The sequence below is a fragment of the Canis lupus genome, chromosome 17 (genome assembly GCF_003254725.2).
Source record: "Canis lupus dingo isolate Sandy chromosome 17, ASM325472v2, whole genome shotgun sequence".
Classification (NCBI taxonomy): Eukaryota; Metazoa; Chordata; class Mammalia; order Carnivora; family Canidae; genus Canis; species Canis lupus.
Genome location: NC_064259.1, coordinates 61,388,400 through 61,413,388, shown reverse-complemented (window position 1 = coordinate 61,413,388; position 24,989 = coordinate 61,388,400). Strand labels below are relative to the sequence as shown.

At 41.2% G+C, this 24,989-nt stretch overlaps 1 protein-coding gene across 1 annotated transcript; it reads right to left on the bottom strand.

Annotated features, from left to right (window-relative positions):
* Window positions 1–24,480: 24,480 nt before the first annotated feature.
* Window positions 24,481–24,750, bottom strand: LOC112665080 (late cornified envelope protein 3A-like). Its single transcript, XM_025454870.2, has one exon. It carries the CDS (start codon window positions 24,748–24,750, stop codon window positions 24,481–24,483), a length of 270 nt encoding a protein of 89 aa, XP_025310655.2.
* Between the last annotated feature and the right edge of the window lie 239 nt (window positions 24,751–24,989).

The window sequence follows — 24,989 nt, the reverse complement described above, 5'->3', positions numbered from 1 at the left end:
GTTATTCTCTAGAGGTGACTGTGATGGCGGTGGTGGGGTCATCCTGAAGTCTGAAGCCCAGGCTTGTGGGCATAGATCTTACCTCTACTCACTTGAGGAAAGAGGAAATAGAGAGAACAACATCCCTGTGGTGTTGGCTGGTTCAAAATGGAAGAGACAATAATACTGGTGGTGATAATAGGATTAATGGCTGCCACTTACTGGGCACTTCCTGTGTTCCAGGCACAGGGCTAGACACTACATCCATTATCTCAGCTGATCCCTAGGGTAATCTCAAAATCTAGACTCCCCCCATTTTTTTTTAATCTAAGAAAACTGGGGTTCAGGGAGTTTCAGCAACTTTCCTAAAGTCACACAGCTAGTGGACCAAGGCCCTCAGATGGTCAATGAGGGAGAGATTTGAACCAGGATCTGTCTGACTCTGAAGTCCATGTTTTCAGACTTGGCATCATATTCGACTGCCTTAGAAATCACTGCCATTCAGGGGAAGGGACACTTAGGCCTCTGTGGACACACCCAGACTCATAGAAAATTGAAGCTTGGCTTCTTGGTCCTGCTCCATCAGTAACCCAATGACTAGCAAGCTCTGTCATGGCATCCACCCAGCAAAAGTATTTGCTCAGAGGTGAGGTAGGAGATGGTCCATTGATTCATCCTGGATGTTTAGAGCTGAGGCCAAATGACCCCTATTGGGGAGCCTCTGAAGGGCAGCCCTGCTCTAGGTGGGAGGGGCCCCTACTTCCATCTCTGAGATTCTGTGATTCCTAGTGGGAGGTGACTTGTGGAAACTGTTTACAAACAGATGATATCACTCGTGGACCTGGCTCTCCCATACCAGTGATATGCGTTGGAGCAACAAGCCTCAAGCCTCGGTGGAAGGGAGCACTGCTTGACTCACAAGAGACAGAGTAAAGCCAGCCTGAAGGTGGGATCTGACTCTAGCACAGGAAGCTGAGGCCTGAGTCTGAGGAAGAAAGGTAGTGATTTACTGAGAGACATGTGAATTCTAATTGGGACACAGACCTTTGTACATGAGGCATGTTTGTATCAATCGAATGCCTGGCCATGGATGGAAGTACCACCAGGCTTATGTATCCCTGATCTCAGCAGGCTACCTCAGGGGTAGTTTGATGACAGAGATTTGGGCATTTGAAGAACAGTTTCATTATAGAAACTTGAGGAGCAGCTTTGGGTGGGCTGGAGCTCTGTGCTTATGGCCCCAGGCTTTTCTGACTTTCAGTAGCAGGTAAAGCTGTAATGCCTGGTACAGGTATTCCTTCTGAGGTACCAGCAGTTCCCCATTGGAATGTTGGCTGGACTTTGGCATTTGGCAATGTGAAGTCCTACTCAAAGATTGTCACTCAGCTCATTGTGACTAGAGTCAGATTTCTTACTAACTTTGGATAATAAGATAATAATAGTACTATTGAATGTATTTTATTCACACTGGCTCCACTTTCAGCCTACATTATGTTATTCTAGTGGTAATAGTAACAACTGATATTTATATGGAATTTAGCAGTTTATAAGGTATTGCTATATATCTCTTTCATGATTCTGTAAGATAAGTGTTGTTATCTCTGTTTGAGAGACCAGGAAGTCTCTGAGAGTTTGTGATCCATCTGAAGTTACTTAGCCAACAAGTTGAGTCTCTGGTTGAACTAGCCTTCTGATGCCTTCCAAGAGAACCAAGAGCTACTTCTTCCTAACCTACACACTGAAATAATTGAATAATGTCACCCAATTAATTATTTAGGGACAGTGCATTCCTAGCATTGAAAACTGTGCCACGTACCTATTAGAGGTCAATAAATAAATGAATGTTTGTTAGTTCATCACATGTAAAGTGTTGTACTGAATCATTCTAGGAGATATGGAAAAGCATGTCTTGGCCTCAAGGAGTTTTTAGTCTGATTTGGGAAATATGGTAAATAATCACACAAGGTATGAAAGATAATGTCACACACAAGAAATAACTTCATATTCAAATACAGATAATACTTAACAACACAAGAAATTCACAAGCTGAACATGGCATAGACAATGGCTATAGGAATTCAACTGAATTCATTTGTTTATTTTTAAAGATTTTATTTATTTATTCATGAGCGACGCAGAGGGAGAGGCAGAGATATAGGCAGAGGGAGAACCAGTCTCCCCGGGGGGAGCCTGATGTGGGACTCAATCCTGGGACCCTGGGATCATGACCTGAGCCAAAGGCAGATGCTCAACCACTGAGGCACCCAGGTGCCCCAGGATTCAACTGAATTTAGATGAGGATTTGTTACAGGGCTTCAAAAGAGGACAAATTACTGTGGGCAGGGTTATTCACAAGACCTTATGGGAGAAGGGATCTGAACTGGGTCTGAGGATGGAGGTACTTCAGAAAAGCAGAGATTCTTTCTTTTGGGCATTTATTTGACTGCATCAGATGCTGTTCGTGGTGCTAGGGGCAGACAAAGAATGAGACCATGTGGACCTATGTGGACCCTGTTACGTGAACCTGTCTATGTAGACTTGCCATGGGGACTCTACCCCATGGATCTTGCTGTGTGGACCTGCCATGGGGATCTTATCTGAGTGTACCCACCTGTGTGGATCCATCCTGTGGACTTTCCCATGTGGATCTGCCATATAGACTCTATCCTTGTAGATCCACTTGTGTGAACCTGCCTATATGGAATTGCCCATGTGGACTTGTCATGGGGACTTGCCATGGGAACTTCACTTTTCAGAGTGAAGACAGACAAGAAAGTGAGCAAGAAAGATTATTTCACATGATGAAAAGTTCTATGATGAAAATAAAGAAGATGAGGTATAGAGACATTAAGTGGAGGTACTTGCCAATTTTAGGCAAAGACCAAGGGAGGCCTCTCCAAAGAAGCACTATCTAGGCAGAAAATGTGTGAGCCATCACAGAGCATGAAACCACATGCTTATGAGCTTCCTGCCTCACTGGCAGCCTGAGGCTACAGTGTTAAAGGGGTGCTCAGTTACACTGTCCCCATAAGAGACTTTCACTATTAAGGACATCACTCAGAATTCTAGCTAGTGAGCACACAGATTTTTTTTTTAATTTTTTTAAATATTTTTATTTATTTATGACAGTCACACACACACACACACACACACAGAGAGGCAGAGACACAGGCAGAGGGAGAAGCAGGCTCCATGCACCGGGAGCCTGACGTGGGATTCGATTCCGGGTCTCCAGGATCGCGCCCCAGGCCAAAGGCAGGTGCCAAACCGCTGCGCCACCCAGGGATCCCAGCACACAGATTTGATAGTGAGATGGATCATATATCGTGAGCATATATTGTGGGCATTATCCTACTTAATCCTCACAATTCTCCCACAGCTAGGTTTCCCTTTATATTTTGTTGATAGGGAAATTGAGACACAGAGCTGTTAGGTAACCATCCTAAGGTTGCATACCTTGTAAATGGCAGAACAGGGTTTTGCACTGGATGTGTCTGACTCTAAAAACCAATGTTCTGAACAATGAGCTATGATATGAATTTCTGGGAAGGAGGGGAATAGTTTCAAGCTTGAACAGAAGGAGGAGAAAGGAAATCCACAGGGGAGGTGATGGTGTAGAAAGACTATGAGGAAACATCCTTGGAGAGGGAGTGATGAGGCCAGAACATGGATAGTTTTGGGTGTCATCAAAGGAGCTGAGACTACGTATTTGTAGAGTGAGATGGTGGGAAAATGGTTTTGAAAGAAGGACTTTAGAAAGATAGCAGCTGGTCTATACCCACAGTATTCTCTGACATGACCCTAAAATTAATTAGGCAACAGTGACTAGGATGCTATAGAGGAAGAATTAAATAGAATACAGCACATCACTGTAGGAGGTGCAATAGATTTGGGCTGAAATGAGGATCCAACCTCAGTACATGGCAGTGAGTAAGAAAGGGAAATAACAGATGCAAAAACCATTTGTTCAAAAGGAAGAAAAATAGAATCGGGAGATGTATTGGGACCAAGGAAGAGGAAGTAATTAGGGTGTCTCTGAAGCTTTATGTGTGGTGATCAGGAAAGGATGATACTATTGATAAAACTGAAAGTGCAGAGACAGGAGTGCTGTGGGAGAAAGAGGAGAGTTTGGTCCAGGACATGTTGAATTTGAGGTGCTGACAAGACATGACCATGAGACAGGATACAAGGCTGAAGCTCTAGGCAGAGAGTCCTCGAAAATTGACATAAACACACGGTAGTAAGTCAAAGAGAAATGAGTCAAATCCTTGGGAAGAGATGTGGTTCACCTAAGCAGTAAAAATTATTGAGAGAACATACATAGTCTGTCACATTCGCTGCAGTAAACTCAGTGTGAAGAACAGGGATTGGGACTTTGAAGACACTTGATGAATATGTGTTAAGTGAGTAAGTGAATGAATGAATGAATGAATGGGCAATACAGAAAGTCAACGGTTGAGTTGAGGGGAAAATTGAGCAGTTCAGAAGAGATTGAGTTCCAAGTGATGAAGGAAAAGATAATAAAGTCAGAGCAATTACTCCAAGATTGGGACTAGACAATTGATAAGACTATCTTAAGGTCTCAAGGTCTAGAAATCCAGATGGAGGAGAACCAAGACAGGGCAGACCTGCAGAAGCTAAAGAATGTCATCTAAATCAGGTTAATCACACAGGACTTGCCTCCCATTGCATGATTCATCTTGGTGCCTTTAAGGGATTGAACAGTTATAGTAAGATTCCATCTGATGGGATAGCAGTTTCATCTGGACCAGATGGAACAGGTTGAACAGGAAACTGGTGTTCATAGTGAGTAAGTGCAACATCCTCTTTTCTATGAGTGACACTGCAGTAGATCAGAATGATTTGGTTCTGATAAATCTGAAATATGTCAGCTTGCCTCAGAATGTGTTCACCCTGGAAAAGCAAGTATCCCTTCCTCTCTTACAGACACTGCATCAGGGCAAGAAGCAGGGCTTCTAACATATCTCACTTAATGGTACATGTCATTCTTAAGAATATATTAGTTCTGGGGCACCTGGGTGGCTCCGGTGAAGCATCTGGCTTCAGCTCAGGTCCTGAACGCAGGATCCTGGGATTGAGCCCTCAGTCATGCTGCAAACTCAGTGGGGATTCGGCTTGTCCCTCTGCCCCTTCCTGGGCCATGCCCTCTCTCTCTCAAATAAATAAATCTAAATCTTTAAAAAAGAATATATTAGTTCTATTACCAGTAATGTAGCTATATCAGATCTGCATGTTTGGAAACTTTATTTGCAGTCTTCAAGGCCATTTTTTACATGTATGAAATGTGACTACATGTGCTTGAAAGTCAGAAATGAACCTCCTTCCTCTATCACCCTTCTCTCAGTGATTTAGTTTATTTATAACTACAACCTTTCACTAATTAAAAACTTATTGATCACTTACTATATGCTAGGTACCGTATAAAACAAGCAGGTAACTCTTCTCCAGTAGCTTAGTGGGAGAGAGTCAAATATCACAACACAGTATAATGTGATAAATGCTTGAAGTCAGCATATGAAGTTTGTACCACAGAGCAAGGACTGCTCATCTGCTGAGGAGCTGGCAAAAGGTATTGCTTGAACTTGGCCCTGAAGAATGTGTAGGGCTTTTCCAGGCTGAGAGGATCAGAAAAAATATTTAAGTTAAAGTAAACAGCCTTTAGTGTAAAGGCTAGAGAGGTGAGCATGTGTTTTGTAGCAAACAATTTTGTGTGCTGGAATTCCAGGAAGCCCAGGCAGGTGAGATTATACAGCTGGTCAGGGAACAGACAAGGCAGGGCCTTGTTCAACTACCTACAGCTCTTGGAACTTTATCCTCAAGCCATAATGAACCACGACATTTTCAAAGAGTGCCATTCATTACTCTATCTTGTATTTATATATCTTTTTCAATCCCACAAAATAACCCTGTCCCATCAACCACTTTGTTCACTCCAAGGTCACCAAGTGGTCTTTCTCCCATGCCCAAGGCCCTAGCCCTCTGTGCAGCATTGCTCACTGTTGATTAGCTTCTGCCCCTCCTTTAATGACACTGCTCTTTCCTCAGGGCTTTCTGATCCTTTGGACTTGTCCTTTATAACTTTATTTTCTACTCTCTTTTAGCTCTACTTCTACATTTGCACATGATAATCTTCGTTCAGCCCACAGGCGTCTGATTTTCTCTTTCTACAGAGAGAACTATTTCATTCACTCATTCCTCACACTTCTACTGAGGGCCTAATCTGTGTGAGGCTCTTGGTTAGGACTTCAGGCAGAAAGATGGAGTCTGGATGAGCATCCCCGGTGCTCCCAAAACTAATTTTCTGTGAGAGATTTATAATTTACTAAGCCATCACCTTTTTGGTCTCTTATTTTTAGCCAAATCTAATTTTAACCTATACCATTTGTTGATGTTAAAATGTCAATATTTATATTTTTAATTTCTTATTTTTCTTTTGATGATTTTTAAACAGTGTCTATATGCTTTCTTACATTTTAAATTTATTTATCTTTAGTGATGCCTGGGTGGCTCAGTGGTTGAGCGTTTGCCTTTGGCTCAGGTCCTGGGGTCCTGGAACAAGTTCCATATCAGGGTCCCTTGTGGAGAGCCTGTTTCTTCTCCTTCTGCCTATGTCTCTGCCTCTCCCTCTGTGTCTTTCATGAATAAATAAATAAAATCTTTAAAAATGTTATATTCAATCATTTGAAATATTCTTGTTTTTATAATATTTATCAGGTATTTTTTTTAAGATTTTATTTATTTATTCATGAGAGACACAGACAGAAAGAGAGAGGCAGAGACACAGGCAGAGGGAGAAGCAGGCTCCATGCACGGAAACTGACGTGGGACTCAATCCCAGGACTCCAGGATCATGCCCTGGGCCGAAGGCAGACGCTAAACCGCTGAGCCACCCAGGAATCTCCCAGATATTTTATTAATCTGAAATTTCTTGGTAGTCTAATCCTACTGTTTTTAGAATATATGGACTCTCACTGAAGATGAGTTCATAATTCAAAATTACAAGACACACAAGAAAACAACCTATATATTCAATGGAACTTTATTTGTGGATATCTTATGTGGCTTAAATTGAAGAAAATTCCTCTAGATTGATTTTGGGCTTATTACTGTCAGGTATCCCAAGCCACCTACTTTGGACCAATTTTCATTTTAGTTATTTAGCTTACGGACTCTTAGACCACATGTGTAGTATACTTTAAATAAATGGAAAACTAATATGAAGCACAAGCCTATGGGTATTAATTTTAAAGGTTGATTTTCTCTCCCTGCCCTCTGTAAGCCCAGAGGAAGGCAACAGGTTTCCTTGTGTCTTGTGGTACCCTTTCTTACTCCACTTTTTTGCAGAAGAAGTCCTCTTTATTGCTCCCAGCACTGTGTCATTTTCTTCATGACCTTAGATCTCAGACCTCTAGAAAATGAACCACCTTGCCCTCAGGTAGCTGCCATATCCATATACAGACTCCCTTTTCTGGTTTTGATTTTCAATTCTTTGAATTATGGAATCTGAGGTTTTTTGTTTTTGTTTTTGTTTTTGTTTTTTTTGTTTTTTTGTTTTTTTGTTTTGTTTTGTTTTGTTTTGTTTTTTACTTTCCTGCAAGCATAGGTTTGCATGAAAAGGGTATTTGTTCTATTTTATTTTACACTTGAGATGGTTATAGAATAAAAATTTTAAAGGTTTCTAATAAGCAATATTGCCAGAACTAGTAGTTGGTTCTTTGAAAGTTCCAGGTTTGGGGATACCTGGGTGGCTTAGCGATGGGGCATCTACCTTTAGCGTGATCCAGGGCATGATTCTGGAGTCCCGGGATGGAATCCCACATCGTGCTCCCTGCATGGGGCCTGCTTCTCTTTCTGCCTCTCTCTGTGTCTCTCACGAATAAATAAATACAATCTTAAAAAAAAAAAAAAAGTTCCTGGTTTGTCTCACCCGCACTATGGGAATCAAGGGAAAGAACTTCTGCTCTTCTTAGAGTCAAATATGCCCTGGGGAGGGATCAGTGGCACTTGATGGGATACAACCTCAAAGGGAAGCTAAAATCTAGTGACCAATTATTGATTCTCATTCCATTGCTAAAGGAAGGCCAATTTCTCATACTCTTAGACTTGAAGCTTCTTGAGGACAGTGGCTGCATCCTATACATTTTAGTGTTTTCCTGTCTACCCAGCACTATGATTTGTATATAGAAGTTGCTCAAAAGCAACTACTGATTGATTGTTGACAACATAAACTCTATAATTTAATCTTTGCTTTGTACTTGGTGCTCATCAGAAAATTACATCAAGGTGTGGTGCATTCTCAGTACAAAGCAGCACATTAACCCTGTACTCCACCCAATCCAGAAACACAGGGAAGATGCTTGGGCTCAATTTTGACATCATATCCTTTCTGTAACTAATTCCCAATCAATAATAAAGATGAAATGATTATTGTATTATCTTTTTAGTTAAAAATATGTTTAAAAAAACTGTTAGACATAAATAGTCCAAAATTCACAACATCTTTGACATTTGAAGGGATTTTAGAGATCATGTTAGGATCGCTCATTCTTGCAGGAAAAGTCTCCTGTGCAGTAACCCAGTTGATGCCTGAACATGTCTACAGACAAGATGAGAACTCACAACCTACAAGATAGTTTCATTCATTTTTTGAAAAGACTTTATTTATTGGACAGAGAGAGAGAGAGCACAAGCAAGGGGAACAGCAGAGGGAGAGGGAGAAGCAGCTCCCTGCTGAGCAGGGAACTTGAACTAGGGCTCTATCCCAGGACCCTGATATCATGACCTGAGCCAAAGGCAGCTGCTTAACTGACTGAGCCACCCAGGTGCCCCAGTTACATTCATTTGGAAAATTTTAATTTCTTAGAAAATTTTTGTACTACATTTTTTATATTAATGTAATTTTTCTCATCACTGTAATAGTTGTATTCACTGTACAAAATTATAAATCAAAACACCTCATAACTCTTATCCACAGATAATCATATTTCTTCAGAACTTTATCTATGCAAGCTTTTTTTCCTTTTAACAAAATTGTATTCAGGCTGTGAATGTTATTTTTTCATCAGAACTTTTCACCTATTATATTACAGCATCTTTTCATGACAATACGCATTCATCCATGGTATGCTTTTCATGCCAGAACAGCTTCCATTGTATGGATAATCCACCAATTATTTAACCAACTCCTATTGCTGGACAGTGTCTTGCCTATGATTTGTTACTATAATTAGATAGGCTGTAATGCACATCATTTATTCATTCAACAAATATTTATTAGGCACTTTAATTCTATCCAGCATTATACTAGGTGCTGAGGATTTCAAATGAGGAACAAAGTTTCTAATCCTCAATGTTAACCTCTGAAGGGGAAGAGGGACATCAGGAATAAATAGACCATATGCAAAGATAAACTCAAAATGGATGAAAGATCTAAATATGAGACAAGATTCCATCAAAATCCTAGAGGAGAACACAGGCAACACCCTTTTTGAACTCAGCCACAGTAACTTCTTGCAAGATACATCCACGAAGGCAAAAGAAACAAAAGCAAAAATGAACTATGGGACATCATCAAGATAAGACGCTTTTGCACAGCAAAGGATACAGTCAACAAAACTCAAAGACAACCTACGGAATGGGAGAAGGTATTTGCAAATGACATATCAGATAAAGGGCTAGTTTCCAAGATCTATAAAGAACTTATTAAACTCAACACCAAAGAAACAAACAATCCAATCATGAAATGGGCAAAAGACATGAATAGAAATCTCACAGAGGAAGACATAGACATGGCCAACATGCACATGAGAAAATGCTCTGCATCACTTGCCATCAGGGAAATACAAATCAAAACCACAATGAGATACCACCTCACACCAGTGAGAATGGGGAACATTAACAAGGCAGGAAACCACAAATGTTGGAGAGGATGCGGAGAAAAGGGAACCCTCTTGCACTGTTGGTGGGAATGTGAACTGGTGCAGGCCACTCTGGAAAACTGTGTGGAGGTTCCTCAAAGAGTTAAAAATAGACCTACCCTACGACCCAGCAATTGCACTGCTGGGGATTTACCCCAAAGATACAGATGCAATGAAATGCCGGGACACCTGCACCCCGATGTTTCTAGCAGCAATGTCCACAGTAGCCAAACTGTGGAAGGAGCCTCGGTGTCCATCGAAAGATGAATGGATAAAGAAGATGTGGTGTATGTATCCAATGGAATATTCCTCAGCCATTAGAAATGACAAATACCCACCATTTTCTTCAACGTGGATGGAATTGGAGGGTATTATGCTGAGTGAAATGAGTCAATCGGAGAAGGACAAACATTACATGTTCTCATTCATTTGGGGAATATAAATAATAGTGAAAGGGAATATAAGGGAAGGGAGAAGAAGTGTGTGGGAAATAAATATCAGAAAGGGAGATAGAACATGAAAGACTCCTAACTCTGGGAAACAAACTAGGGGTGGTGGAAGGGGAGGAGGGCGGGGGGTGGGGGTGAATGGGTGACAGGCACTGAGTGGGGCACTTGACGGGATGAGCACTGGGTGTTATTCTGTATGTTGGCAAATTGAACACCAATAAAAAATAAATTTATTATTAAAAAAAAGTCCAGTCCAACCCCTCCAAAAAAGGAATAAATAGACCACAAATAAGATAATCACAAATAGTGATAATTATAATGAAGACAGCAAAACAAGGTGATGAGATAGACAGTGGCAGGATTGAATCTATATACTTTAGGCAAGAAAGATACAGTGTCACATGGCTGTAGGATAAACATTAGGTGAATGTGTAGAAGTGGAATTGCTGCATTTTGTACCAGGCTATCTTCCCATCAAGGTGTAGAGGGCCTGCTTCTTCGCACTCTTACCAGTGCAGGCTCCCTGTCCTGAGCTTTACTCCTCCTCTTTGGCCCTTATGCTGCCCTCTGGATCAGCTCAGGGCCAGTTATCATAGCAATAATTCCCCTCACGTGCATAGAACTTGACACTTTACAAAGAAACTTCACATACTAAATTATGTGTATTGATTATGTTTTGTTTTTATAGTCTTTATTTATGGAAAATTTCAAGTCTGTACAAAAAGAGATAGAATAGGATAATGAGCTCTTAATTACCCAATCAACATTTTGCTAATATTGTTTCATCTATTGCCTTGCTCCCTCCCTTGCACAAACTTTTTTTCCAGACTATTTTATTTTATTGTTTATTATTATTTTTAAATATTTATTGATGAAAGAGGGGAGGGGCAGAGGGAGATAGAGAATTCTGAAGCAGACTCTCTGCTGAGCATGGAGCCTGATGAGAGTCTCAATCCAAGGACCTGGAGATCATGACTCAAGCTGAACTCAAGAGCCCAACAGACTGAGCCACCTAGGTGCCCCGTTCCTGGACTATTTTAACACGTTGTTTTTTTTTTTTTTTAAGATTTTATTTGGGGCTTCTAGGTGGCTCAGGTCATGATCCCAGGGTCCTAGGGTCCAGCCCTGAGTCTGACTTCCTGCTCAGCAGGAGCCTGCTTCTCCCTCTAACCCCCTGCATGTGTTCTCTGCCACTGGTGCTCTCTCTCTCTCTCTTTCTCTCTCTCTCAAATAAATTAATAAATACCTTTAAAAATAAAGATTTTATTTATTTATTTGAAAGAAAAAGAGAGGCAGAGTATGAGCATGAGCAAGGGTGGGAGACAGAGGGAGAGGAAGAAGTAGATTCCCCACTGAGCAGGGTACTTGATGTGGGTCTTCATCCCAGGACCCTGGACCATGATATGAGCCCAAGGCAGATGCTTAACTGACTGAGCCACCCAGGTGCCCTTCCTGCACTATTTTAAGGGAAAATTCAGACATGTTTTTTCCCACCCATAAATACTGATGTGTGTCTCGTGAACACATGAGGACATTTCTTATATAACTCCAGCCATTACTATTCCTAACAGAATTAACATTACTTCTTTAATATCACATAACACCTAGTTCATGTTCATTTTTCCACAATTATCTAAAAAACGTGGCTTTGAAGTTGGGTTTTTGAATTAGGATACAAAAAATGTTCACACATTAGTTTGATATTGTTAAACTAAAGCTCAGCTGCCCATCCTTGAAAGGCCATTACTGAAGAGACTAGTTTTGATTGAAAAGAAATGTGAGCATTATTCAGGAGGCTGGCCACCTGGGAAGGAAGGTGGACTCTTGTCCAAAGGCCAACTCTGAGGTTTCTGCCTGGCCCAGGGGTTTTTAGAGGGGTTTAGGGCAGTTAATTAGCAAAGGGATTGCAGCAACCTGCAACATTTCTTGATGATGCCAACTACAGATGTTATGTCAGTGCAAGATAGTCTGGTTTCTGTTTTGTGACGTGCAGGACTCTGTTCTTTCTGCAAAGGAGGGCAAGGACTACAGATGCACAAAGGGAGGTCAGTAAAATCATTTGTGGGACCTAAAAAAATTTTTTTTCTAAAAAAAAAAAAAATTGTTGGGCTAATCAGAAAGCCAAGGTGGCTTCAAACAGACTTTCTGGCTTCTGTGGACTGGGAAGTTTCTGGTCATTCACTCCTCAAGGCTAGTGGTCTGCAAATTTCAAAAAAGTAAATTAGTTCTGTTATAGACCAAAGGCTGTAGGCCAGCAAGTGAAGGAGTGTGTTATCTAGGAACAAGTTAACTCTTAAAACCAGCTGGAGTGCTGTAACAGTATGTCTGTTAGATTTCTTCTGATCTACAGACGTTCCTTCCTCTTTCACATCATTTACTTTTTAAAGAAATAGATTATTCATCTTAAAGAATTTCTCATATTTTGATTTCAGCTGATTGCATCTCTCTGGTGTCATTTAACTTCTTTTGGCATTTTTATACTCATTAGTATTTCTTCTCAACTGGTGATTAGATCAAGAAGCTTGAATTCATGTTCACGTGTGTGGGGCAGACATATTCCAGGGCAATGTTATGTGCTTCTTACCACACCATACACGAGACACATGCTATCTGAACATTCTATTTTAGTGATGTTAAGATTGATCTGGCAGGTTGGGTGGTCTTGGCACCACTCACACTTTCATTTTAAAGTTCCTCGTAAACTTTTCTCCTAGTGCCATCAGTACATAATGGTGATAGTTGCTGGAACTATTCTTTCTTTAGGAGTTAATAAATAGTGATTTTTATATCATTTATTCTCCATTTATTAACTAATATTGTTTTTGTCAAAAACAACTTTCCTCATCAACTATGTGGCAACCTGAAATACAGTTTAGATATGAAGGACAGAGTAAATACTAAATTCTTTCTCTTGCCAGTTATCAGAATAATGGGTTGGTGGCTTGGCAATTTCCAAAGAAAATCGTTTTTAAAAAATGAGCATCATGAAGGACACATGGATTTCTCTAGTTCTTCATATGACTTGATCAATTGCAATAGATCAGTTACACAAAGAATAATTTTTTTCTCCAATTGTCCAATTTTGGAAGCTTCCTGTATCTTTTTGATACAACCCAGTAGCTTTCTTTATGATGCAGTAAGATATCCTGGGATCGTCTTGTGCATCATCAGTCTCAGAATAGCCTTGAGTATTTCTCCAAAAAGCCCACATTCTTTTAGTGGAAATGGTATTTAGAGACCCTAATATGGACACTGTGGATGAAGATGCTGCTAAGTTTTTATTGCTGCTAGGTCTTTTTAATGGACAATACTAGGGAATGCATTTTTTCAAGAAAAAAACCCCACAAATGAATAATATTTCAATTCAAATTAACATTTTAGGATATGTGCTTGTTCATATTATTCTTGCATCTTTTTCCTCTAGTGCTGAAAGTTTGGTTCTGCTTTGTTTTATCCTATTATATATCCTGTAGGAATCCTATGATAGTCTCCAAGTGATGATACCAATATTATTACTAGCGATGAGATCAATCAGCACTATGTGAAGTTTCTTTGAGCTTGGGATATAGATGAGTAGTCAAAATACTGTGTCTTAAAGTTACTTGAACTAATTGTTTTCTCAGTGTAGTTATGTACATGTCATGTACAGACACTGTAGGAGAGGGAGAAATTCCTTCTTTCCCCCTACGGTTCTTTCTAAAAATTATTTCATTTTTTATTGAAGTATAAGTAAATTAGTGTCAGGTGTACAATATAGGGATTAAACAATTCCATACATTGCTCAGTGCTCATCGTGATAGGTGCACTCTTAATGCACCAAGATTCTCCTAGGTAGTTTAGAAATAAAAATTGATATGAGGCAGACTAACAGGAGAAAAAAAACCTGAAAGTTTTATTATATACACATGGAAGCCCAATAAGGCAACTGAGACCCAAAGAAATGACCAAAGTGGGCAGTTTTGACACATTTTAGACAAAGAGACAATAAATCTGTGAGGAATTGAAAAGATAAAGAAAACAGTTATTTGGGATTTTAATTTGTAAGGAATTCTAAGTGGAATATAGGCTGAAGTAGCAGATTAGAAGAAAAGTAACAAGGTTTGTTTCCACAGCCTTTTTGGCTTTAAAGTTCCTATCTCTGGGGAGAAGCATGTATTTTTACTTCCCAGTACAGGGAGGGTACCTTTCGTATGGGAGATGTGTTTCCTGCTTTCAGGGAGTTAAAGGAGGGTCTGTGCGTCCCTGCACTGGCTGCTTCCCAAGTAGTTCCAGTTCAAAATAATCAGCATGCCGCTGTGGTGCAGCCTGTCCTGGGCCCCACAACACATTCGTTATTGTTTGCTTTCACTGTTTAGAGTTTTAAATTTAATACTTCCGTTTTTAATCATGTATTAAATATTTGCATTATTCTAAAGCCAAAACTATAAAGCAAGATATATTCAGCAAAGTCCAGCTTCTTCCTTGTCCCATCTCTCTCCTATATATAATCATTTTTATTAATTTTAGGTTTAGCCCACAGTCTCTTCAACTCTTATTTTTGACACTTTTATATAGGCAGGAAAGTGGTTATTATCATCATCATCTCCATTATAGAGGAAGCAGCATTGCTCGATTTAGACCGAGTGTCCTGGAATGGAATCTGAGCTCCTTCTCTGACCCCATACCCCCCTCTGCAGGCACCCCAAAGACTTTCATCAAGAAGACACAGCCATCTGGTCACCCTTGGGTAGCCATCCCAGTTAAACAGGCTTCTTGCCTCAGTGATTACCCCTCCGACTCTAGATTTACATAAAATAAGCATGCCACCTGTTTGTAGACCCCAGGTGGTGCTTGGTGTCTGGACTTAGAAAAACACGTGCATGAATATGTGTGAATAAGCGTCTGTATATTTGTATGTGTGTATTAGGGAAACAAATTATCCCCCAAAGCTGTCATTTTCTGCTAACACCTACTATGGTGATGTGGAATATAGGTATGCAAAGTCATTATCCTGGGAGTCATCCTTTGGGCAAATGTGGGACCATTGTAGGAGAGGAAAGTAGTTTTGAAATGAATGAGGATGACAGTTCAGAAGACAACATATCAGAGCCAGGGAAGTCCCAGTTATAGTTTGAGTACATTTAACAGTAAAAACTCCCCCAAATGTTCCTTGAGTTTAAAATGACTGTAGGATAGGCAAACTGTGGAAGGAGCCTCGGTGTCCATCGAAAGATGAATGGATAAAGAAGATGTGGTATATGTATATAATGGAATATTACTCAGCCATTAGAATTGAGAAATACCCACTATTTGCTTCGATGTGGAGGGACCTGGAGGGTATTATGCTGAGTGAAATAAGTCAATCGGAGAAGGACACGCATTATATGGTCTCATTCATTTGAGGAATATAAATAATAGTGAAAGGGAATAGAGGGGAAGGGAGAAGAAATGGGTAGGAAATATCAGAAAGGGAGACAGAACATGAAGACTCCTAACTCTGGGAAACGAACAAGGGGTGGTGGAAGAGGAGGTTGGCGGGGGGTTGGGGTGACTGGGTGACGGACACTGAGGGGGGCACTTGACAGGATGAGCACTGGGTGTTATTCTATATGTTGGCAAATTGAACACCAATAAAAAATAAATTTATATAAAAATAAATAAATAAGTAAAGTGACTGTGGGTTTGTTATTTCTTTTCTTTCTAATTCAACTTAATTTTAAATGGGATTGACAACTAGGAAGAAAAGAGGAACTATAACTTCCCTTACTGGGTGAGTGCACAAGTATGACGTGATAGTCCTATTGTGTTGTTTATCACCAAAGTTTTTCTCCTGCCTTCCCTCTGCCCCTTCACTCACTACAGACCTGGGGAGGCAGAGGGGCAGAGGCAGCCCAGGCTGGACAGGAGATGTCACCTTATTTTAAGGTAAATTCTGAAAACCTAAGGAAGCCTCTCTCTTGCTTTGTTCTGCTCAGAAGACACCAAAAGGCAGAAGGTTTTTGTAGAAAGGAGCCTGACAAAGGTGCAAAGGTTCACCCACAGCTGAGGTGGCTTTCCCACATCCTTTCTCTGCTCAGAAAAGATCCAAGGAAGTATCCCTATAAAATTTGAGTTGGGTGGTTTGTTTGAAAGATTTTAAGAGCTGAGTGCTTTGCCGTCATAGGGAGTTCACATGTACACAATAGAATTAACAGGCTTGTGGGATACCTGGGTGGCTTAGCGGTTAAGCATCTGCCTTTGGCTCAGGTCGTGATCCCGGGGTCCTGGGATCAAGTCCCGCATAGGGATCCCTGTGAGGAGTCTGCTTCTGCCTCTGCCTGTGTCTCTGCCTCTCTCTGTGTGTCTCTCATGAATAAATAAATAAATAAAATCTTAAAAAAAAAGAATTAAGAGGTTTGCTTTTTTAAACAGCAACAAAAGAGATAACAATGTCAGTTGAGAGATGAGCAGCAGGGCTTGGGAGCTGGACCAGAAAGGTCACATTTGAGATTAGGGGCTGGGATAACCTTCATTTGTTCCAAGCAGTGTAGGCCAATCTAGGTGGAGCTTTTGGCTTTGCTGCTGGAGCGGTCCATTTCCCGGGGCCAGAGCAGGACCAGGGGAAACTTCATACAGGTGACAGTCCCCCTTCTCTTTCTTTCTGGTCAAGGGATTGTCCTTTCCCTTGCAGTGGTCAGTAGAGGCACTGTCTCGAGTGACCAAGGAAGAGCAGAGACATCTATTTCTTCATTGATGAAATGAAGGGGTGGACATTTAGCCCTACTTCTTCAAGGCCAGGCTGTATGAAGACCACCCCCCCAATCCTAAAAGTCTATCCTGCCTACTTAATCTTCTTTAAAAAATAAAGTTAATTTTTAAATTGAGTAATGCACATTCACCAAAATTTGAAAAAAACTATGGAAGCATGAAAAGTATTGTTTGTGTGAATACAAAATCGACATCACTTGCATACGGAATATGCTGCTTTTTCACATTATACCATGAGAATTTGTTCATCTTTACAAGTGGTTTCCATGAGCAAGATTTCATCCATTTTATGCACAATATTTTAGTTAACTATTCTTTTATTTTTGGATACTGAAATAAGTTTTACTTTACTGCTTCTCTAAAGAATGACACACACGTTTAAAAAAGTTTTAGTTGATTTACCTGGGGGCATTTTCTTAGAAATAATTATTACTCTGTCAAATACAATGACTTTTTAAGCTTTTTGGACACACTGCTAAATTAGTCACTACCACTGCCGTGAGTATGTCCGTTCTTCACAACCTGGAACACCTAGATTCTGGTAATTACAAAAAGACAGGTGGAAAATACTTTTGTTGTTATTACAGCCGAAAATATTTTCATGTTTATTATCCATTTACAGATCTTTTGTGATTGCATTTGTCCTTTCTCAATTCTTCATAATTATGAAATAATGTTTTGTTCCTTAATATGTTAGGACTTAACTGTATTTGCACTATATGAAGGTTATGTAGCACTAATGATATGTAAAAATATTAATGTTGTTTATAGATACCATAAACATTTTTACTCTGTAGTTTCCTTTTTAAAACTTTGTTGGGATAATTTTTGCCACTTGGAGCTGCAAATTGTGTGATCAGGTGAGGCAGCTCCCCACTGATGTGGACGCAGTCTCTGGGGAGAGGCTGGGGAACACTAGCCACAGATCGCCACTAGCAATGCACTCAGGACCCAGGACAAACCTTGGCTTTGACTCCCCCCAAGGGGCTAGTGCAAGTCAGGATCGCCAATGGGGAAGAGAGCCAGCACACCAGAACACTTGCCATTTCCAACTCACAGCAGGAAAAGAATTCAGCTTCCACTGTTCCCTCTCTCCACCTCGTGCAATTGTCAACAAGCCCTGTCCAGTCTGCTGCCTAAATGCTTCCTAAATTCACTTGCATCCCTTCTTCTCTGCTCCCCGCTGCCTCCCTGGAGTCACAATCATTTCCTGCAGGTGCTCTCTCACTGTCATTTGTCCCCAACCATTCCCCATGGAAGCCACTTAATAAAACATAAAGAAAAACATAGATTATATTAGACGGGCCCTCTGCTTTAAAATACTCCATGGCATTTGGATTGAATTCCAAATTATTGTTCTTGGCCTTAAGGTCCTATGTGACTGGTGCCTTTTCTACCTTGTTTTCCTGTCTTGTCTTCCCCATGTTCTTGACCCCAGACCCCTTTCTATTCCTGGAACAGGCCAAATCTGTTTTCATTTTGTGACATCTCATTGGTAGTTTTTGAGGAGAGTCTTGCCTTGAGGTATTGAAAATATTATCTGCTCCAGGCCAATAGGAATGTACAAACAGAAAGGAGAGAGACAGATTCTGGGCATTTTCTGGCAAGACCTGAGGAGGGTATAGTAAGGCTCCTGACTCTGGAGATGAAGAGGAGGGAGTGGGTGTGTGAGTCCCTCTGCGGCTGACCTGCTGGCTCTCTAGGGCTTGGGGTTGCCTGGATTTGAGGCATGGGGAACTCAAAAAAGGCTCTGGAATTTTAAGACCCATAACTGAGACTTGGTGTCAATAACAGGAATTGGGAACTCAGGAGGAATAGCTGGCGGTGGGAGAGGGGAGAACTGAACTCTATTTACTGACCAGTTGCTGATGTAATAATAATAATAGAAGCTACCATTTACTAAGCACTTTCTATGTGCTAGATACTGTGTTTTGATGCTTTTATCTCAATTACTTTTTGCAGCACTCATTGGGGGAGGAGGAGCTGAAAGTACTATCCCTTTAGGAATGAAGAAGTTATCCAAAGAAGTTAAATAATTTGGCCAGGCTCACAGTTAAAAAAAAAAATAGTCAAATTGGGAATAAAATCTGGGTACTTGACCCTAAAGTTCTTACAAAGGTTCCTTACCTCCAACTGATTCTAAGCATTCTATACATTTGAAAGTCTCATGAAGACTTCAAGCTGAACATGTCTAAGATTGCACTTAGTGTCTGCCTGAACCAGGATCTCATCCCATATTCTTTATTTAGGGATGAAATGACACTGCAGTCATCCCAACATGGGCCTGAGGCCCAGGGGTCATGCTTGATCACTTCTTTTCCTAACATCTCAACCTCTGGTCAGGCGTGACGAAATCCTGCCATTTCTGTACCAAACTGCTCCACCACTGAGTTGTGTGCCAGACACCTTTCAAGCCTGTCCTCCCTTCTGGTCACTACCATATTTTGCTCTGAACCCTTGTCCTCTGCCTTTCTAGTCAATAAATATACACAGGAATTAGGAAGCAGTGAGGAGGTCAAAAAAGCCCTTTAATGACGAATTAAAGGAGCCATAGAATCTGAAGTCAAGAAGGCAACAAAAACCCTTTTAGTATAATAAAGTCAAAATTTGACTGCGGAGAGATGACACTCATGTATAGGGACAACAAAAGGGGGAAACACCCTGTAATCCTGGACCTGGAGACTTTCCATGTGAGGTAAGGCCATCCATCCTTCTCAGGTCTAGGCTCCAGCACTTTCCTGGACACGGGTAAGAGGTTATACCAGAAGGACCCAGAAAGCCCTGGCTCTGCTTCTTAGACTTCCTCAGACCTACTCTTTCTCCCTGACTTGCTCAGTGTTTGAATATGTGCCAAACACTTGCAATGTTGACAATTCCAGTAAAACGCAAGCTGTTTTCTAGGATCTTGCAGTCATGGTGAACAAATGTGGAACCATCTAAATAAAATGCAATATATTAAGTGCCATAATATTGCACAAGTCTCTGTGGTGCTCAGAGTGAAAGGGAGAGGAATGCACAGTGTCCTGTTACCTGCATGGGCTTGATGATGCCATTTTCCTGCAGGATCACAGGCTGGTAGGGGAGATAGGAGGGAGGGTACAACTTGAGCTTTCCCTGATAGGTGCTGGCTTCTTCTTTGCTCTGGGTTCACAGACTTCCCTGAGGTGAGGAGAATCTGCCTTCCTCTTCTTTTTTTATTTTTTAAAGATTTTATTTATTTATTGAGAGACACACACACACACACAGAGACAGAGACAGAGACACAGGCAGAGGGAGAAGCAGGCTCCATGCAGGGAGCCCGACATGGGACTCGAACCCGGGTCTCCAGGATCAGGCCCCAGGCCGAAGGTGGCACCAAATCACTGAGCCACCCAGGCTGCCCCTTCCTCTTCTTTTTATTCCAAGTCAGGTTATGGTATCCTGTGCAGGCTGGGCTGGGTTCTGACATGTGGAGGAGGGAAGTACTGAACAGCCTGGTGTGGAGAGGACACCTCGAGTCAGAACAGATGGTGTGGGATTAAAAACCTCATTGCTTTGTAGGACTGATGGCCACCACTTGATGTATCCTAGCCAAACTTAATGTTTCCTCAGGCTGAGTGCATCCCTGAATTCGTCAAAACTATGTTGGTGTCTCCCAAACTCCAAGGATCTCAAATAAATAGGGACAAATCTTAATTTGAGGTCTTTTAGGTCTTGGAATATTAGTGTGTGTATGTGTTCACATGTGTACATGTGCAATGTGCGTGGCATGCATGCACATGTGTGTTATGTAGTATGTGCATATATGTTATACATGTGGTATATGTGCACGTGTGTTATGTATGTGGCATGTGTGCATATGCATTATGTGGAGTGTGCATATGTTTTATGTGTGGCATATGTGCATATATTTTATGTGGTGTTTGCATATGCATATGTGCTATGCATTTAGCATGCATGCATATATGTTATGCAGTGTGTTCATGTGTGTATATGTTATGCATGTGGCACACGCACACAAGCCTGTTATGTGTGCATATGTCATGCATGTAGCATGTACACACGTGTGTTATGCAGTATGTTCGTGCATACATGTATGTGGCATGTGTGTGTTACGTGTGGCATGTGTGGTGTCTCAACCATGACTTAACATTCTTTATACTTCCTGGCTGAATGCTAAGAATTTCTTGTGCTTCAGAGTGGCAAATGGCCTGTGCTGTGAACCCAGAGCCTGCTAGAGTGTGAATCCCACACCTACATCCATGTCCTCAAAAAAATCCTAGCTCAGCCAACTGAGCTGGGCTGTGTATTTCAGAGTAGATTTTACATTATTAACTCTATATTATGAAATATCTTTGGTACCTTTTCTTTTTAAAGAAATCTTTTTAAAGATTTTATTTATTTATTTATTTATTTGAGAGAGTAAGAGAAAGAGAGAGCACAAGTGAGGGGAGGGGCACAGGGACAAGCAGACTCCCTGCTGAGCAGGGAGCCCCTTGTGGGCTTGATCCCCGACTCCAGGATTATGACTTGAGCCTAAGGCAGACACTTAACTGACTGAGCCATCCAGGTGCCCTTTTTTGGTACCATTTTATACCTAAAATCTGAGGAGTTGGTTTCCCATTACTTTTGAAAAGAAATTGATTTTTACTCCTTCATTTTCCAAGGGTATTTTCCACCCACAACTTAATTTTGTGAAAGCACATGGCACTGTGCCAGTTTGGCTTTAGCTCACGCTCTATTATTTTTTTCCTTATTTCTTCTTTTATTGTGATAAAATATGCATGACCAGGGATTCCCTGGGTGGCTCAGTGGTTTAACGCCTGCCTTTGGCCCAGGGTGTGATCCTGGAGTCCTGGGATCGAGTCCCACATCGGGCTCCCTGCATGGAGCCTGCTTCTCCCTCTGGCTCTCTCTCTCTCTCTCTCTCTCTCTCTCTCTCTGTGTGTGTCTCTCATTGATAAATAAATAAAATCTTTGAAAAAACATGCATGACCATAAAATGTTTCATTTTAACCATTTTTAGGTATACTATTCTCTGGCACTAAGTATATTCACTGTGTTCTGAACCATCTCCACTATTTATTTCCAGAACTCTTTGTCACCTCAAACAAAAAGGGGTATCCCTACTAGGCAATAGCCCCCCTTATCCTTTCCCTGAAACCCTGGATCACCTCTATTCTGCTTTCTGTCTCTGAGTTGGACTGTTCTAGGTACTTCATGTGAGTGAAATTATATATTTGTCTTTTTGTATTTGTTTTATTTAATTTAGCATAATGTTTTTAAGGTTTATCCATGTTGAAACATGGATGAGAATTTCATTACTTTTTAAGATCAAATAATATTCTGTTATATATCTATACTATGTTTTGTTTATCTATTCATCTGTTGATGGATATTTGGATTGATTTTACCTTTTGATAAGTGTGAATAGTGCTGTCATGAATAAGAGTACACAAGTATCTGAGTCCCTGCTCTCAGTGCTCTGGGGTACATATTTAGCAGTGGAATTCTATGAGGTCTTACTGGTTTTTTAGTTTCATTTTAAGAAATATCCTGGCTTAGCTCTGGCTGATAATTTCTGCTTTTCTATTATTTCAACAATTTCTAGTCAATGGAAAATGTCTCTGAGTTTATATGTGAAATGGTGGTTTCCATAAGGGCTGAATGTGGGTCAGTTGACATTTGTACTTTCTTCTAACATCAGGGATGTTGTGTCTTCCTGCTCCAGATGAGATCCTGTAGCAGCTGCAACTTACATAGTTTGGAAGCTGGGTGGTATAGTTTTTAAAAAGCAGTATTAAAAACATTGAGTTGGGCCGATTAAAAGTAATTTAGATAGAATTCTATTTGTTGCTTTGAAGCAAATCAGGATGGGGTGGTGATTGAATTGATAGTCCTGCAGCCAGACTGCTGGGCAACCTTGGCAAGTCAGAAAAACCTATGACAATGATCCAAGGGTGGCTGGGAGGATTCATTGAGAGCTGTATGCCACACAGAACCATGCCCGACTCATAGTAAGTCTGAAGCTAATATTTGATCTTACACTTGTCTTCCTTTTAAAAACCAGCACCATCTCACTTTCACTTTTCCCTTCTCCCAGTTTTCTCACCCTTATTTACAAAACATGAGCCTCATTTTTCCTCTGTGTCCACAGTCCTTTCAGATACAACTTTCATCATCATGTCTCCAGGTCTTTATTTATTTTTTTTTAATTTTTTATTTATTTATGATAGTCACAGAGAGAGAGAGGCAGAGACACAGGCAGAGGGAGAAGCAGGCTCCATGCACCGGGAGCCCGACGTGGGATTCGATCCCGGGTCTCCAGGATCGCGCCCTGGGCCAAAGGCAGGCGCTAAACCGCTGCGCCACCCAGGGATCCCTCTCCAGGTCTTTATTGAAGAAATTGGGTTAATAGTCATCTCCGAGACCTTCCTTTCTTCCCCTGCTCTCTCAACAACTCCTATGATATTTTCTGGAGTCTTTATCTCCCTGTTTACACTCTTATAGCTACAGATCCTGGGATACCCTTTCATATCTGATGGTGATGGTCACATCCCTACAGAGTCTGGGCATGAGCCAGGCCATTTCCCACACTGCATTATGGGGAAGATAAGGCCTTCATGGGCATTGAGTCCAAACTAGCACCTCTCCTTGACCTGTCTTAATACTGTTTTCCTACAGGCTCCTTTGGAGGAACTGGAACTGCTACTTTTCTGGTCTAGACTTGGGGTGTGTTCCTTATACAAGGTAATGGTGGAGGGACAGTAGGGAGAAAGAGCCACAGAGAAGCCTGGGTTGGAGCAAAGTAAAAGGGAGCCTAGTGGGAAAACCACCTAAGTGTTCATTGATGGATGAATGGATAAAGAAAATATGGGATATATATGTAATATATATTTGAAGAGAGTAAAAATGTATAAATTTCCAGTTATAAAATAAATAAGTCATGGAGATGTAATGTACAGCATGGTGACTACAGTTAATAATACTGAACTGCATATTTGAAAGTTGCTGAGAGGGTAAATTTTAAAATTTCACATCAGGGAAAAAAATGTGTCTATGTGTGGTTATGTCTGCTACCTAGACTTATGATGCTGATCATTTCACAATACATACATATATCAAGTCATCATGTTGTGCTTCTTAAACTAATACAATATTATGTGTCAGTTATATCTCAATAAAAAAGAAGATATTACAAGTTTTGGCAGACAGGAGGCAGGCCTTTGGCGGGCTCCTGAAGAATGGATAGGAAGAGCCTCCCAGAGAAGGTTTGCTGCTCCCTGAACATTGCAGCTGGCAAAGTGCGTGAAGATTCGGGTATCTGGAGGAACGCATGAGGCTGAGCTAGTCTTTGAGATGATACCTGCTTCCTCTAAGATCGCTTGTCTAAGCGTTGGGACACCAGGTCAGCAGCAGCCCACAGAGCCGAGGCCACACCTAGAACTCCCAGACTGCCACCCACTGCCACTGTCACAAGAGTCAGAGCTGTAGTGCCCACACTGGTGGGACCTGAGGTGGCTCAGGCAGCAGCTGCCACTGGATCTGTGGCCACAGCCACCTCCAGAGCCTGAAGCCCATCTGCCAGTACAGCCTGAAGTATAGCTGGAGGGGAGCACTGTGCTGGGCTCCTCAGGAGCACTTGGCTGGCACTGCTGCTGGCTCTGCTGGCAGGACATCATGGTGGGAGAGCAGGGAGCCTGGACAGAATAAAGAAAACAGTGCAAGAGCTCTAGGCCAGTGTATTCTCTGTGAACAGTTTTATGAAGACTCTGCTCTGAATACCAGCTGCTTCCCAAGCTCTGACATTGAGGAGGAAAATGAATGAAGTTAACTGATCTGGTAAGACATTTCCTTCACTTTGCCCTCCTTCCAAAAACAATGCTGACATCTTCTTCCTGGGCCACAAGTCTGTCTG